The following is a 17,332-nucleotide window of genomic DNA, read 5'->3' as shown; positions in this document are numbered from 1 at the left end:
GGCTTTCGGGGTAGAAGTTGGGGAAGTGCCAATGGGCTTAGATTGCTGTATAGAGTCCTCTCATTCTGGTCACCAATGTTGTGTTCTCCTCCGTGTTTATTAAAGGGGTACTCCGTTGGAAAACTATTTTTATTTTTTAATCAACTGGTGCCAAAAAGTTTGTAAATTTCTTCTATTTAAAAACTTAAACCTTCCAGTACTTATCAGCTGCTGTATGCTCCACAGGAAGTTCTTTTCTTTTTGAATTTATTTCCAGTCTGACCACAGTGCTCTCTGCTGACACCTCTGTCCATGTCAGAAACTGTCCAGAGCAGGATAAATTTGCTATGGGGATTTGCTCCTGCTCTGGACAGTTCTCTGGACAGTCCCCCTCACTCTTCTCTCAGCCCGCAATAAATCTTCTCTCTCTCGCCCATCCTCTCTCTGTTCCACAAACTAACGATTTTCTGCACCTGCCTGCCTGACAGTTAAATCATACTTTACGGTGATGTTGGTCCGGCAGCATGATGTTTAATACTCCCGGGCAATCTATGCAGCCTGAAAGTAGTGCTATCAGGAGATAGTAACATAGTAACATTGCTCTGCCTGCTGCAATAAAGTTAGCCAGCATCCGATGCACCAGCCCATCTGGTTGATAATGTGTTTGTTTACGCCATCCACTCCTCATTCGCTCCGGTGGGCATGCTCCCTGTTTCGCTGAGACTTAGTCTACAGGTTAGACCTGGTTAACCAGCATGCTATCTTCAACTGTATCATTAAAGGAGATCTGCAGTGTTAGACACTTATCCTCTATCGGCAGGATGTGTCTGATCGCGGGGCGTCCGGTCACTAGGACCACCGCAATCTCCCATACGGGGACCCGGCATTGCCGCTGCTGTGCCCAGCTAATGCGCGTGTTGCCGACCTCACTGAGATTGACAACACCCCCCCTCCATACAGCTCTGAGGGACAGGCGGGGATACACGAACGCTGCATCTCCGCCTCTCCCATAGAAATACAGTGGTCCCTCAAGTTACAATATTAATTGGTTCCAGGACGACTATTGTATGTTGAAACCATCGTATGTTGGGACCATAACTCTATGGAAACCTGGTAATTGGTTCTGAAGCCACCAAAATGTCATCCGAAAATAGGAAAAAGTGAGGATTAAAGATAAATAAGTAGATACCTAATATAGATAAAGCAAATCCTTACATATAAAATTAATAAAGATCTGCTGGAAGCTGTAATCACTGTCTATTTCAGTGTTTCCCAACCAGGGTGCCTCCAGCTGTTGCAAAACTACAACTCCCAGCATGCCCAGACAGCCAAAGGCTGTCCGGGCATGCTGGGAGTTGTAGTTTTGCAACAGCTTGAGGCACCCTAGTTGGAAAACACTGGTCTATGTAGAGGACAGGAGCTTCTTCAGGGTCCTGTACAGTACACGCAATGTCCTAAAAGAGTAAAATGGAGCCACCCTTACTTGGTGTCCAAAGGAGCAGCTAACCCTGGCACAGGTTAAAAGTAGAACAGAACATGTAGTACCTCCCTGTACTGTAGGGGGCGCTACCAGACAGGAATTCAGTGCATGCACTTTAGGAATACAGGTGTTTTACCAGTGAATGCCCATTCTGATTGGTCGGTTCTTCCAGCCACTGACACGTTTCACAGATCTGGACTGTCCGGAGTATTGTATGTTGAGTCTGGTTTCAAGTTACAATGGTCCAGAAAAGACCATTGTATGTTGAAACTTTTGTATGTTGAGGCCATTGTAAGTTGAGGGATCACTGTACATGGAGGGGGCATGCTGCTGCCGACACTCCTCCTGCACTAGAGAGCCGGGGCCCCATACAGGAGATCACTGGGGGTCCCGGACCCCCACAATCAGACACTTATCCCCTATCCTATGGATAGGGGATAAGTGTCTTACATTGCAGATCTCCTTGTGTAAGCTTGAAATCTGTCTAGATTTCTATTCGTTTTTAGAGACATGTTAATGGGATTTCTTTCTATTTTACCACAATGTAATAAAGTTTTAACCTTTATTTTTATTTTTTTTATTTTTTTACCTTCCAGCATCTTATATAAAGTGATCACAAGCTGAGTGTTTGGGATCGTCATTGAAACACTTCAGACAGGAGACTCCAGAGCAATGATGATGCTAAAATGGTGGTGAAAGCTGATGGGGGATCATAAGCCTGAATCTTCCAAAGCCAAGAAGAAAATCCAACATTTCCTGCATCCTTAGCTCTAATGAACTATTAGGCTTAAAGGGGTTCTCCACCATAAGGTGATTTTAATACGTACCTGGCAGACAGTAATGGACATGCTTAGGAAGGATCTGCACTTGTCTTGGGGATAAATGGCTATGTTGTGAGATTACATAACACTGTGGTTAGCTTTTTGTGAACTGGTATTTCCTGTTTGAGTTTTCTTTTTTTTTTTTTACTACAAATCCCATAATTCCATTTTCCTCCCTCCCACACATCAGCCACCCCACCCATTGAAACATAAATTAACTGCATCCATTCAAAAGACCTGTGGTTTTCAATCAGGGTGCCTCTAGCTGTTGCATTAGTTGCAGATTGATCCCTTTACCCATTGAAGCAGACAGGCTCCCTGAGATCAGCTGACTAGTGAGTCAGGTCTCGGCCACATTGCAAGCTGGGAAAAATCTGTCAAAATGACAGCAGTCATTTTGTATGCAGTTAAAAATAAATATTGGGGTGAAAATCACAGAAGAATTGTGAAAAAAAACGTCACACGCAGGTACAGACACTATATTATGAACTACACAAACTTTACAGCCCCTGTAGCATAGTCAAATAAAAAAAAATCCCGGAATACCCCTTTAATGCCACTGGTTTGCATGAGAAGGTCAGATAATACAGCATCCATCCTTTGCACTGTTTTTAATATATCTTCTAGCGATATCTTCCCTACGTAATGATCTGCTTTTTTTTTTTTTTTTTTTTACACGGATGGTTTATTATTCACTTAAAGAAAACCTGTTATGATCATGATAAATTTTTTAATCCTTGAAGTTCATTCCCCATCATAATAAACCACCCCTTCCTTTATTTTTAAGTTGATATTGCTCTATGATCTGCTCAGTCTCAGTGAGCTCCACAGGCTGGGAAGGGTATAGTTACCCAGCAGGCGTGACATCATCTGAAGCCCAGCTGGGGAGAACGTCCCCCCTCACTCTGCTATGCTGCTCTGAACATACAGCCTAGGACAGTGTGTGATAAGCTGTGATTGGCACAGAACCTTTCAAACTCCCCCCATCTGTAAACTCTAGAGCGAAGTTTATACGGCAGAATTTCTGTGTGGATTTTAACATGGAAATCCTCATGGAAATTCTGCATTTGTTTATAGCTTATTGTCTTCAATGGGACTCTGCAGTTCCATTTACATTGTAGAATTTGTGCTGATGTTCCGCAGCTAAAATTCCACATTCTGCGTTCCGCAAAAATATAAGTCATGTGTTATATATTTGCGGAATTCAGATGCAGAAGCCTATGAAGTCAATGGGACTTTCTTTTTGTGCAGAATTTGTGCTCGAGTCGCGCAGATTCAGCTCGTAATTTAAATTTATTCAATGAATGAAAGCACTTTTTAAAAGTGCTCTGTGTATTCACTCCGAATTCACGTGGAAATTCTCTGAATGAATTTTGCAGAAATTCTGCATAGATGTGGAAAGATGCAAAATTCCGGCCAAATGAATGTGGACGCAATACGGAATTTCTGCCGTCTGAACAGAGATTTAATGAACTCTACAGTGTGCTCAGATTTGCCCAGCAGCTACAAAAGGGAGCTGACATATCAAGCCAAATGTTTAGCACAAACTTTAGCACTATGCACTGAAGGCATCATGACTTTATCCATAGGTAAAGTGAAAGTGAGTACGGCACTACCGCGTACCTTTGTTTGCGGGATATAGTAGTGTATATTGGGTTCCATGCCTGACGCAGGATATTATAGCTGGTCACCATGCTCAATCCTCCAGAATCCAGAGACAAAAATCCAAGCTGGAATGAAAAGTTGAGGAGGCACTGGTGTTGCTGTTTCATGAGTTTCATTCTATCAGGTCAGTGATACAACAATGGCCGACGGGCCGTTTCTCGCTCAAATGCGCTTAATCATGGCCATTGGATGGGCATAACACTGATTAGTGATAACGGCAATTTACTCCTAAGGTCTGCCAGAAGAAAGACCATAGAAGAAGATTTCACGAGCCAACTGGGAGAAGGTAGGTAGAGCTCTGGCCACCATGTTTACTCATCAGACACCCACAATCGCATTGTTGGTGGTCCAACAAGGCCTGTGAAAAATGAAAGAAGCGATCTGATTGGTTGCTAAGGACAACTGCACCACTCTTCCTCTACTCCGTTTTTGATAAATCTCCCCCATGGGCCATAAACTCTTTGGGGGAGATTTATCAAAACTTGTCCAGAGGAAATGTTGCTGAGTTGGCCATAGCAACCAACCAGGTCGCTTCTTTCATTTTTGATAAGGCCTCTGAAAAATGAAAGAAGTGATCTGATTGGTTGCTATGGCAACTGGGCAACTTTTCCTCTGGACAGGTTTTGATAAACCTCCCCCTTTGGGTCTCATTCTGGGGAGGTGGACCCAAGGCTGCTCGGTCTCATACTCTGATCCTGCCTCCTGATAACAACCAATAGCCTGAGGTAAAACACAAGTCCAGCCCCAGAGGACACTCCTGGTAATGTAGATCTAAATGTCCAACCCAGAGTCCAAATCCAAGAAGTTGTGAAATCATGATACTTGAGGAATCATCTAAAATGGACAGGGAGTTTTTTTCTGATTCTTAGAGATACATTTTATGCAAAACTCTTGATCCTAAAGGAGTGGATGGGGGAAGACTCCCCTGAAATTGGGGTATGGAAACAAACAATGGAGAAAGTTAGAGGATTCAAATTGTATTGGTCAAAGGCCTCTAATAATAGTCAGATGGGATATAAGATGGTCTGGAATAAATGGTAAAGGATGTTTTTTATTTCTTTTTTTCCCGATCAGCTGGGTTGGGTTTGCAAATGTGGGAATTTTTTATTGTTATAAATAAGAGGAAATACATTTGTAATGTTTATACAACATACCTTAAAGGGGTTATCCAGGAAAAAAAACTTTTTTTATATATATATCAACTGGCACCAGAAAGTTAAACAGATTTGTAAATTACTTCTGTTAAGAAATTTTAATCCTTTCAGTACTTATGAGCTGCTGAAGTTGAGTTGTTATTTTCTGTCTAAGTGCTCTCTGATGACACCTGTCTCGGGAACTGTCTAGAGTAGAAGCAAATCCTCATAGCAAACCTCTTCTACTCTGTGCAGTTCCCGAGACAGACAGAGGTGTCAGCAGAGAGCACTGTTGCCAGACAGAAAAGAAAAACTTAACTTCAGCAGATGATAAGTACTGGAAGGATTACGATTTTTTTTTATAAAAGTAATTTACAAATCTGTTTAACTTTTTGGAGCCAGTTGAAAAAAAGAAAAAGAAAAGAACAGCAGAAACTATAAAGAACCTTCTCTAAATAATTCATGTTATCTCCATTTTCTTTCCTCAGGTTTCAGAAAGTGAACTAGATGGAAATAGAAAACAAAACATTGCTGAATGATTTTATTCTACTTGGATTCCTGGAAGGACGAGTTGTTTGTATTATTTTGATCGTGATCGTTTACATAATAATCGTTTTAGGAAATTTTACCGTGTTTAGCATCATCCAGGTGGACAGTCATCTCCAGACGCCCATGTATTTCTTCTTGAGTTGTCTATCGTTATTAGACGTCTGTTACTCTACCGTCACCCTCCCGGCTATGCTGGCCAACGCTATCACCGGAAACAGGAGGATATCCTTCCATAGCTGTTTCACACAACTCTATTTCTTTGTCTCTTTAGGAGGATCCGAATGTCTTCTTCTGGGTGCCATGGCGTATGACCGATATGTAGCCATATGTAACCCCCTTCATTACCATTCAGTTATGAATAAGAGGTTCTGCTCAGGCTTTGTTGCCGGGTGCTTGGCCTGTGGGTGGTTGAATTCCGTGTTCCACACCTTGATGACCATGAAGCTGACCTTCTGTGGAGATCATCACATCAACCATTTCTTCTGTGACGTCCTTCCGATGTTGGAAGCAGCTTGTAGTGACATAGACAGTATCAAACTGTGGTTACATGTGGTGGCCATATTTATAGGGATGTCTCCTTTCCTACTTGTGATGGTTTCCTACATACGTATCATTGCCACCATCCTGAGAATCCGCTCCTCAGAAAAAAGGAAAAAAGTGTTTTCCACGTGTTCCTCTCACCTCATGGTTGTTACAATTTTTTATTTTACAGGTATCTTCACCTACAATGGTCCTAGTTCTGGAGATTCCTTCATCCTTGTCCAAATTTCGTCTGTTCTCTATGGTATACTGTCCCCATTGTTAAACCCTGTTATCTACTGTTTGAGAAACAAAGAGGTGAAAAAAGCCTTGAAGAAAGCAATGACTAGACCATAGACTGCGGTGATGATGGTGATAAAACTATACCGCTAAAAGTCGACCGGGTGGAGTGGGGGTTTGGGGGGAGTACATAATACGTGGATTTTAAGAAATGTAATTCCATTATACTTAAAGGGGTACTCCACTGGAAAACATATTTTTCCTTAAATCAACTGGTGCCAGAAATCTAAACAGATTTGTAACTTAGAAAAAATTGATTGGGAGATCTACATAAAACAGAATCCTAAACCGAGGATACTGTGATACACATTACCCTATGTGCCCAGGACAAAAGAGAAAAAAATTCAGATTAAAAAACAGTCCTGCTAGGTTAAGGATATGAAAATGATAATGGAATCAAAGAAAGAAAAGACAAAGGAAATATGTCCAATAGAATAAATTACAATTTATTTAAAATATACTAAGATGTCTTCTGAAGGGCCCTTGCATCAGACATAAATTGAAAATAAAGTAATACAAAAGGTGTGCTAAAAATGATAATAATAATGTGCAGATAAATAAAATTGCTTGCAGAAATGAATTCCCCATTTGGCATACAGTCTTACTGGGAGGGCTTAGAGACTCTCCACTTGGTATTAGTGTATTGTACTGATACAGTAATGGGATGATGATTTTCTCCGCACTATGATATTATACATTGATATGACGTTAATCCAATGTGATGGCTTGGGCGGCGCTGTGCCGTGTTAGAAACTGAAAGTAAAGTTTAGTGGGTGCCGGCATGTGTGCTCATTAGCGCTTCAGTACCCCTATTTCCGTCCCACTGTACCCTGACAGCGCAGGGCTATGTGCAGTTGTGTCTTTGAGTGGGATGGGGATTAGGTAAACGTGCCAGGAAGGTGCGCTATGCCGCGCTGGAGTCCCCCTGATGCTCTCCCACTTTTCCCTTCATTACCATGTTGGCACAAGGATAATGTGGTATAGGTTCCAAGTGGGGTAGGGGGTTGGCACCAGGTGCCTCTTACCGTCATCGGGTAAGTCTCCTCGGGATGCACTTCAGTGTTGACTGGTCAGTGGAGTAGATGAAGTCTGTGGAGCGTGCGCTCTGCTTCTCTGTTTGCGGTGGAGATTAGAGTGATGCAAATCCTCACCATTACCATTACTAGCTATTGAAAAAGGGAACCTGGTTCCCCGAAACGCGTCTAGAAAATTGCACCCCATCTTTGGCAAAACCGGAGGATTCGCATCACTCTAATCTCCACCACAAACAGAGAAGCAGAGCGCATGCTCCACAGACTTCATCTACTCCGCTGACCAGCCAGCACTCCATTTCCATATTTCTATGTTGTTTCTAATGTGTTATAGTAAACATGACCCAATAAAGCAGTACTGCAGCCTATTAGATTGGAAAATGGAAAAAGGTGGGTGATTTAAAATTTTATTTATATAAACATAAATTTTTTATGAATAAAGTCCCCCATAAGGGACTGTATAAGTAGACTAAACTGGTGCCACAGAGGTAAGTGGGAATTCTCCTCCCCCCACTACCGGCATTTCTCACATTTTTGGATGCCCTGATTGGCTTTGGTCACTTCATCTAAAGAGTTAATGACGGATATCAGTGTGGCCGCTATTGTCCGGTATTAGTGGTGAGTAATGGCTGCTAATAGCAGCCTTTACTCACCAGGTATGAAACATGCTTAGCTTGTGAGCATGCCTCACTTAGGCTCCGGTATACAGCACTTTGGAAAAGTATGCAACTTTATTGGAATCCATACAGATAAACGTATACCCACTTCACATCACAGGTTCAATCTTGATGCGTTTCAAGCATATGTGCTCGAAACGCGTCAAGATTGAACCTGTGATGTGGGTGTACATTCATCTGTATGGATTCCAATTGAGCCGCGGACTTTCCCAAAGTGCTGGATAATTGTTCTTTGTTGTCGTAAATTTAAAATACAGATTTAACCCCTACAGGACCCATGACGTAATGGTACATCCCGACACCCTGGGTCTTAAGGACCAGGGACGTACATTTACGTCATGGGCCGTTCTGGTCCCCACAGTGCGCCGGGCGGGGATCAGAGCGGGATGCCTGCTGAAATCATTCAGCAGGCATCCCGTGCAAAAACACTACACTAACACATAATAAAGAGTAAAACACTACATATACACCCCTTACACTGTCCCCCCCCCCCAATAAAAATGAAAAATGTATTGTATGGCAGTGTTTCCAAAACGGAGCCTCCAGCTGTTGCAAAACAACAACTCCCAGCATTTCCGGACAGCCACTGACTGTCCAGGCATGCTGGGAATTTAGCAACAGCTGGAGGCACCCTGTTTGGGAATCAGTGGCGTAGAATACCCCTATGTCCACCCCTAATTTAGTCCTCAAATGCGCATGGCGCTCTCTCACTTCGGAGCCCTGTCGTATTTCAAGGAAACAGTTTAGGGCCACATATGGGGTATCTCCGTACTCGGGAGAAATTGCACTACAATTTTTTTTTCTCCTTTTACCCCTTATGAAAAGGAAAAGTTGGGGTCTACACCAGCCTGTTAGTGTAAAAAAATAAAAAAATTTACACTAACATGCTGGTGTTGCCCTTTACTTTTTATTTTCACAAGCGTTAAAAGGAAAAAAAGACCCCCAAAATTTGTAACGCAATTTCTCCTGAGTACAGAAATACCCCATATGTGGGCGAAAATGCTCTGCGGGCGCACAACAAGGCTCAGGAGTGAGAGCGCACTATGTACATTTGAGGCCTAAATTGGTGCTTTGCACAGGGGTGGCTGATTTTACAGCGGTTCTGACATAAACGCAAAAAAATAAATACCCATGTGACCGCATTTTGGAAACTAAACCCCTCAAGGAATGTAACAAGGGGTGCAGTGATCATTTACGCCCCACAGGTGTCTGACAGGTTTTTGGAACAGTGGTCCGTGAAAATGAAAAATTTAATTTTTCATTTGCACAGCCCACTGTTCCAAAGATCTGTCAAACGCTAGTGGGGTGTAAATACTCACTGCACCCCTTATTAAATTCTGTGAGGGGTGTAGTTTCCAAAATAGGGTCACATGTGGGGGTTCCACTGTTCTGGCACCACGGGGGGCTTTGTAAACGCACATGGCCCCTGACTTCCATTCCAAACAATTTTTTTCCCAAAAGCTCAATGGCGCTCCTTCTCTTCTGAGCATTGTAATGCGCCAGCAGAGCACTTGACGTCCACACATGGGGTATTTCCATACTCAGAAGAGATGGGGTTACAAATTTTGGGGGGTATTTTCTGCTAGTAACCCTTGCAAAAATGTGAAATTTGGGGGGAAACACACATTTTAGTGAAAAAATTAAAAAAAATGTTTAACATATGCAAAAGTCGTGAAACCCCTGTGGAGTATGAAGTATTCCTTGTTATGTTCCTCAAAGGGTCTAGTTTCCAAAATGGTATGCCATGTGTTTTTTTTTTTTTTGCTGTTCTGGCACCATAGGGGCTTCCTAAATGCGACATGCCCCCCGAGCAAAATTTGCTCTCAAAAAGCCAAATATGACTCCTTCTCTTCCGAGCATTGTAGTTCGCCCGTAGTGCACTTTAGGTCAACTTATGGGGTACCTACATACTCAGAAGAGATGGGGTTACAAATTTTGGGGGGTATTTTATGCTATTAACCCTTGCAAAAATTTGAAATTTGGGGGGAAACACACATTTTAGTGAAAATTTTTTGATTTTTTTTTTACATATGCAAAAGTCGTGAAACCCCTGTGGGGTATTAAAGGAGTAGTCCAGTGGTGACTGAGTGGTGAGCAACTTATCCCCTATCCTAAGGATAGGGGATAAGTTGCAGATCGCGGGGGGTCCGACCGCTGGGGCCCCCTGCAATCTCCTGTACGGAGCCCCGACAGCCGGCGGGAAGGGGGCGTGTTGACCTCCGCACGAGGCGGCGGCCGACACGCCCCCTCAATACAACTCTATGGCAGAGCCGAAGCGCTGCCTTCGGCAATCTCCGGCTCTGCCATTGAGATGTATTGAGGGGGCGTGTCGGCCGCCATTTCGAGCATTGTAGTTCGCCCGTAGTGCACTTCAGGTCAACTTATGGGGTACCTCCATACTCAGAAGAGATGGGGTAACAAATTTTGGGGGGTATTTTCTGCAATTAACCCTTGCAAAAATGTGAAATTTGGGGGGAAACACACATTTTAGTGAAAAAAAAAATTTTTTTTTACATATGCAAAAGTCGTGAAACCCCTGTGGGGTATTAAGGCTCACTTAATTCCTTGTTATGTTCCTCAAGGGGTCTAGTTTCCAAAATGGTATGGCATGTGTTTTTTTTTTGCTGTTCTGGCACCACAGGGGCTTCCTAAATGCAACATGCCCCCCAAAAACCATTTCAGAAAAACGTGCTCTCCAAAATCCCCTTGTCGCTCCTTCACTTTTGAGCCCTCTACTGCGCCCGCCGAACAATTTACATAGACATATGAGGTATGTGCTTACTCGAGAGAAATTGGGCTACAGATATAAGTATACATTTTCTCCTTTTACCCCTTGTAAAAATTCTAAAATTGGGTCTACAAGAACATGCAAGTGTAAAAAATGAAGATTGTGAATTTTCTCCTTCACTTTGCTGCTATTCCTGTGAAACACCTAAAGGGTTAAAACGCTGACTGAATGTCATTTTGAATTCTTTGGGGGTGCAGTTTTTATAATGGGGTAATTTGTGGGATATTTCTAATATGAAGACCCTTCAAATCCACTTCAAACCTGAACTGGTCCCTGAAAAATTGTGAGTTTGAAAATTTTGTGAAAAATTGGAAAACTGCTGCTGAACTTTGAAGCCCTCTGATGTCTTCCAAAAGTAAAAACACATCAATTTTATGATGCAAACATAAAGTAGACATATTGTATATGTGAATCAAAATTATTTTTTATTTGGAATATCCATTTTCCTTACAAGCAGAGAGCTTCAAAGTTAGAAAAATGCAAAATGTTCAATTTTTTCATCAAATTTTGGAATTTTTCACTAAGAAACGATGCAAGTATCGACAAAATTTTACCAATAACATAAAGTAGAATATGTCACGAAAAAACTATCTCGGAATCAGAATCATAGGTAAAAGCATCCCAGAGTTATTAATGCTTAAAGTCACAGTGGTCAGATGTTCAAAAAACGCTCTGGTCCTAAGGTGTAAAATGGCCTGGTCCTTAAGGGGTTAAAAATTCCAGTTGACTGTGCCTTTCAATAACTTGGAAAATTCCAGGAAATTATGTCATGGCTGATTGACATCATATACATCATTTGAGGTTATTTGACATCACCTGTGATAGGATTTTATGGTCTACTTGCTTCTTTGCTTGTCATCATAGGAAAATCAAAATAGATCAGCCAAGACATCACAAAAATAATGGTGGACTTCACAAGTCTGGTACGTGAGGATCCATTTCCACATCACTGAGGGTCCCATATTTATTGGCCCATTCATATTGGCCCATCCATTTATATCATAAAGGTAATCCTACTTTGGTGTGAAAATGCAAGAAAGATGGAGGAAACAGGAACAACTGGTGCACTGGACAAAATAGATGGAAATGGAAAATATTTTATGAGGAATTGGGACAAAATCTCAAGACATCAACAAGGTGAAGCTTGGGCACCAATGGGTCTTTCATTTGGCCAATGAACCCTAGCATAGTCCTGAAGGTAGGGCAAAATAGTTTAAAGGGTTATTTCAGCATTTGGGAAAAAAATCAAATGCTTCTGGGGCAAGGAAGGAAATTGAAAAAAAAAAAATAAATCCCTATACTTATCTACCTCCAGTCCTCCTTGTTGGTCCCCCAAAGCCCCTGTTTGGCTCCTTCTGGTTCTCATTCTCCTGTCTTCTTCCTACTTCTAAGATGAGAGCTCGGTGTAGGACCTGACCGAGTGATTGGACAAGATATCGTCTAGGTAACAGAAAGAAGACAAAAGATTGAGGGACCAGAAGGAGATGAACAGGAGCTGCGGGGGACAAGCAAGTAAGAAGCTGCCATCACACCAATTCCATAGAAAATTCATAGGTAAAACTGAAAAAAGTGTGTGAGAGCGAGGAGGCGTGAGTGACACCGGTTCTGTCAGGTGGAATGGGCCAAAATTCTATCTTATTGTAAGAAGCTTGTGGGAGGCCCCAAAAATATGCGACCCATCTTAGACAATGTATTATGGCAATGCTGCAAAAATTCTAACCACGGAAAACTTCCGAAAATGTGATGAAAGCAATAAAAGCTGAAATAAAACATTGGCTATAAAATTATTGGGGTACAGATATCCCTATAAATGTGGATTGCCCTAAAACTCAACTTTTATTGTGAATAAGTAAAAAATATGGGAAAGTGATGTGGTGCTCCACCCCAGTTAAAAATACATGTCACACAAGTCCAAATGTCAAATATCAATAAGTGGACATGCTACTCTAATCAATTAGAAAATTGGGAGAAATGTATTCACTCCCATAATACAGGACTTGTTTTGGCATTAACTAAAAACAAAGTCATGTGCCCCCTCTACATGTTTCGGTGAGTCATCACCGTCATCAGGAGGTATATGGCAACCATATATAATATACCTCCTGATGACGGTGATGACTCACCGAAACATGTGAATACATTTCTCCCAATTTTCTAATTGATGAGAGTGGCATGTCCACTTATTGATATTTGACATTTGGACTGTTGAGCACCACATCACTTCGCCATATTTTTTACTTATTCACAATAAAAGTAGAGTTTTAGGGCAATTTACATTTATAGGGATATCTGTACTGTACCCCAGTCATTGCAATCTGGGGTAATTGTGTTTAGGTATAGTACATATCCCGGTTTGCCTTTGGGGGCTATTGTGTTTGTTTCTATAAAATTATTCTGACATTTCACATTGTTGAAATATAGTAGTGATCCTGGCTGAGGCAGAATGGGCTAAGCGGCCCGTCACTGCAGAGACTAGTTAGTATCGAAAGGTGGGGGGCCGGAGCACTCAGAGGTAAGAGATAGGCCTCAGTCAGTAGTTGGACCCCCTCTAGATCAGACACGTTTTCTCCCTATCTACAGAAGATTTATCAGCTAAATAACCACTGGTGCATGGACTGTACAGGAAATACACCTTCTGCATCTCCTATAGTTACGCCCCTGTACATTATCATCACTATAAAGTGCAATTCTCCTTCCTTGTACCACCTCGCAGTATAAATGACATTATGGACATGAATATTACGTATATAACACCGGTTATGACTATAGAACGTGAGAAGATGCCTTGTTCACAAATGCAAACTTGGACCATATAGTGGCAAAATACATGGTATCCAAACTCTAAAATACTAGCAGAAAACATAAGAACCAAGAACTTAGTAAGGGTGACTTGGTCCACTTATAAGCTTACAGACCCCTGTGGGGGCCACATTACAGAACTGTTTTACATGAACCAATTATATCCATGTGCACGAGGCTTAGATCATCTATCAGTATAAAAAAACTGACCAACATAGGCACCCAATAAGATGTTCTCTTTTTGGGTCAATGTAATAAATGCCCCATTTATGTTCTGACAATGAAGCTTCATAGTTGGTGGAATAACTATTAAATGTTGAACTTCCCCAACTGCCAAGAACCATTCCACAGCTGTTCACTGTATTGTAAGAACTGGGATCTATTGCCTGAGCAATACATTAGAGTACCAAGGAACCGAGGTCCATGCTCTCAATGCACCCAAGTGCAAGTAAAAAGTGCAAGTGTTCACACAAAAAACTGTGCACAAGAATGTGGTCCATCGCAAGACCTTCTCCGAAAGGAGAGAGGGCCCCCACCAAACCAAACCCTTTGCCCCCGTGCCACAAGGCCCCTGCCATGTTCCAGGTACCAAAGAGGGCTAAAGTGTTTAGTGTTGGGCTTTCATGGTTTTTCATTGGCTCCTCTTGTGACCATTTCTTTGTCTGCTGCCTATCTTGATCTTCTGTTAGTTTAGTGCGACAAACCAACTCTTCCTGCCCTGACCATGGCTTGTACAACTTTGCCCATTGTCTTCTCCTTCTGTACCACCTGCCCCCCCCCCAGCAAAGAACAGATTCCTGTACATATTAAAATGGGGTAAAGAGAATGGGTTACATAGACTTTGCCCCATAATCTAGCCAACACCAACTCAAAAAGCAATCCAAAGAGGCTCCCAAAATGAAATAATAAAAGATGTGCGAATGTGGCCCAGACATCTGAATGCTAAAGATTTCTCGTATAGCCTAGCCAGGAGGAACAGGCAAATAAAGGCAAGTGCGTCCAAAAGTGCATACAATGTGCTGTAGCTCTGATGGATTCCCACCTCCTGTGAAATTTAGAATATGTTAGGTTAAATGCATTGTCTGATCATAGACAACCATTTTCATCTTGGCTTCACTATGGCAATAAGCTGATGGCCAAATGTTTTTCAAATGGCTGATTATACTGGGGAAGCTATGGCCAGGCAGACCTTTACCCTGCAGCCACCACTACAGGTGAAAGGATGAATAGCAGTCCACATAATATATGGACCTCTCAAGTCCATAGAGGGGTATCCTGAGCTGGGAACACCTTTCTATAATGTTATTATTTTTATTAGGCTACACGGACAGGGACATTTGTAAACTGTCTTCCATTCATTGATGTAAATATTTTTTCTTTAATTCCAGACATTAATCAAATATCTTAATATAAATGTAATCTTAAATTCTTGAAATAATTGACCGTAATGATTTAAGCTCCCAGAAGGATATGGGGTCTCTGTGGACGTCGTCTATGTATCTCACCCGTGGCTGCTGCTCCATGAGGGGTTTTATTACTTAGTATATATAATAGTTACATTAGACACAAAATACCTGTGTCAGTCGTCTTTCAGGAGAAATTTAACTCTGTCATTTTGATAAAAATGTTTTTGTCCCATTTAATTTTTACCTTCACAGATGGCCACAAACATCTAATATACCTGTTACTGAAACTTGAAACCAGAAGGACCAATCCAAGCCAGAAGCTGCAGCCTGGCAAGGTAAATGATTTTGTATATAGCAATAAATTTACATATTAAAATGATAACAAAATAAAAAAAATAAAAACACGTTAAAACTGTCTGGTATACAGTAGACCATTCACTGGCCTGTGCTATCATAAAGATGAAGACTTCTATGACAATCATGTTTGGACACCCAACAGTCTGGAGTCTATAGTTCAGCCTCAGAGAACATTGCTGAAAATGTAAATCTAAATGTCCAACACATTGGGGGAGGATTTATCAAAACCAGTCAAGAGGAAAAGTTGCGGAGTTGCCCATAGCAACCAATCAGATCACTTCTTTCATTTTTCAGAGGCCTTTTAAAAAGTGAACGACATGTTCTGATTGGTGGTTATGGGCAACTCAGCAACTTTTCCTCTGGGCAGGTGTTGATAAATCTCCCCCCATTGTCCACATCAGGAACCAGTCATTTGTTTGGCTCCTCAACCACAAGGAAACTTCTGTAAATAATTCATGTTATCTCCATTTTCTTTCCTTAGGTTTTAGAAGGTGAACCGGATGGAAGTAGAAAACAAAACATTGCTGAATGATTTGATTCTTCTTGGATTCCAGGAAGGACGGGTTGTTTATATAATATTAATGGCTTTCATTTACATAACAATAATTACCTTGAATTTCTCTGTGTTTAGCATCATCCAGGTGGACAGCCATCTCCAGACGCCCATGTATTTCTTCCTGAGTTTTCTATCGTTATTAGACGTCTGTTACTCTACCGTCACCCTCCCGGCTATGCTGGCCAATGCTATCACCGGGAACAGGAGGATATCCTTCCATAGCTGTTTTACACAACTCTATTTCTTTGTCAGTTTTGGAGGATCCGAATGTCTTCTTCTGAGTGCCATGGCTTATGACCGATATGTAGCCATATGTAACCCCCTCCGTTACAATGTTGTTATGAATAAGAGGTTCTGCTCAGGCTTTGTTGCCGGGTGTTGGGTCTGTGGATTGTTTAATGCCATGTTCCACACCTTGATGACCATGAAGCTGACATTCTGTGGAGATCATCACATCAACCATTTCTTCTGTGATGTCCTTCCAATGCTGGAAGCAGCTTGTAGTGACATCCAGAGCAGCCAAGTGTGGTTACATGTGATCACCGTATTTCTTGGGTTTTCTCCTTTTATCCTCGTGATGAATTCGTATATACGGATCATCTCCACCATCCTGAAAATCCGCTCCTCGGAAGGAAGAAAAAAGGTCTTTTCCACATGTTCCTCTCACCTCATGGTTGTCACCATTTTCTATATTACAGGCATGTTCAACTATAATGGTCCCAGTTCTGGAGATTCCTTCATCCTTGTCCGAGTGTCGTCTGTTCTCTATGGTATACTGTCCCCATTGTTGAACCCTGTTATCTACTGTTTGAGAAACAAAGAGGTAAAGAAAGCCTTGAAGAAAGTAATGACTAGAACATAGACTGTGGTGATGATCTTGATGGGACTATACATCTTCACCTATGTAAGCCGGCATGGATTCAATAAATCAATTAGATTGATATATTGTGTTATGCTTAGTGCAGGGCCTGGTGGAGCAGAGCATGGCACAGAGATTTGTAGGGGTACTCTGCCTACTGACATATTTAACCCTTATTCATCTTGTCCTGCCGCTAGGACACCTCGTGGCCCTGAGATGAGGTGTTTCTTTTAAACTTTTATTACTTTTTTTTTTTTACACTTTTAGTCCCCTTAGGGGACTTTTAGGAGGAATCATTAGATTCCTACATACGGATCAATGGAGTTCCATAGAACTCCATTGATTTGTGTGCTCTGCGCTCGATTGATAAGGCCTGGTCCAGCCAGACTTTATAAATCCGAGAGCTGGGACAA

The 17,332-nt window shown here is 41.8% G+C and overlaps 2 protein-coding genes across 4 annotated transcripts; both read left to right on the top strand.

Annotated features, from left to right (window-relative positions):
- Positions 1-496: 496 nt before the first annotated feature.
- On the top strand, positions 497-6,539 carry LOC130293915 (olfactory receptor 5V1-like). Of its 3 annotated transcripts, none has more exons than XM_056543184.1 (3): positions 497-675; positions 2,056-2,269; positions 5,567-6,539. In XM_056543184.1, exon 3 carries the CDS (start codon positions 5,586-5,588, stop codon positions 6,501-6,503), a length of 918 nt encoding a protein of 305 aa, XP_056399159.1. In that variant the 5' UTR covers positions 497-675; positions 2,056-2,269; positions 5,567-5,585; the 3' UTR covers positions 6,504-6,539. The 3 variants fall into 3 exon arrangements, with proteins under 3 accessions (XP_056399159.1, XP_056399158.1, XP_056399160.1); XM_056543183.1 differs by having other exon boundaries at positions 497-714; XM_056543185.1 differs by lacking the exons at positions 497-675; positions 2,056-2,269 and adding an exon at positions 4,547-4,670.
- Positions 6,540-16,004: 9,465 nt separating this feature from the next.
- On the top strand, positions 16,005-16,922 carry LOC130293290 (olfactory receptor 5V1-like). Its single transcript, XM_056541793.1, has one exon. It carries the CDS (start codon positions 16,005-16,007, stop codon positions 16,920-16,922), a length of 918 nt encoding a protein of 305 aa, XP_056397768.1.
- Positions 16,923-17,332: the final 410 nt, after the last annotated feature.

This window comes from Hyla sarda, chromosome 10, assembly GCF_029499605.1.
Source record: "Hyla sarda isolate aHylSar1 chromosome 10, aHylSar1.hap1, whole genome shotgun sequence".
In the NCBI taxonomy this organism is placed as follows: Eukaryota; Metazoa; Chordata; class Amphibia; order Anura; family Hylidae; genus Hyla; species Hyla sarda.
This window is presented reverse-complemented; position numbering and strand designations above follow the sequence as displayed.

Excerpts from the sequence above, each read along its gene's own strand:
- LOC130293915 (XM_056543184.1), top strand. The coding sequence starts at position 5,586 with ATGGAAATAGAAAACAAAACATTGCTGAATGATTTTATTCTACTTGGA.
- LOC130293290 (XM_056541793.1), top strand. The coding sequence starts at position 16,005 with ATGGAAGTAGAAAACAAAACATTGCTGAATGATTTGATTCTTCTTGGA.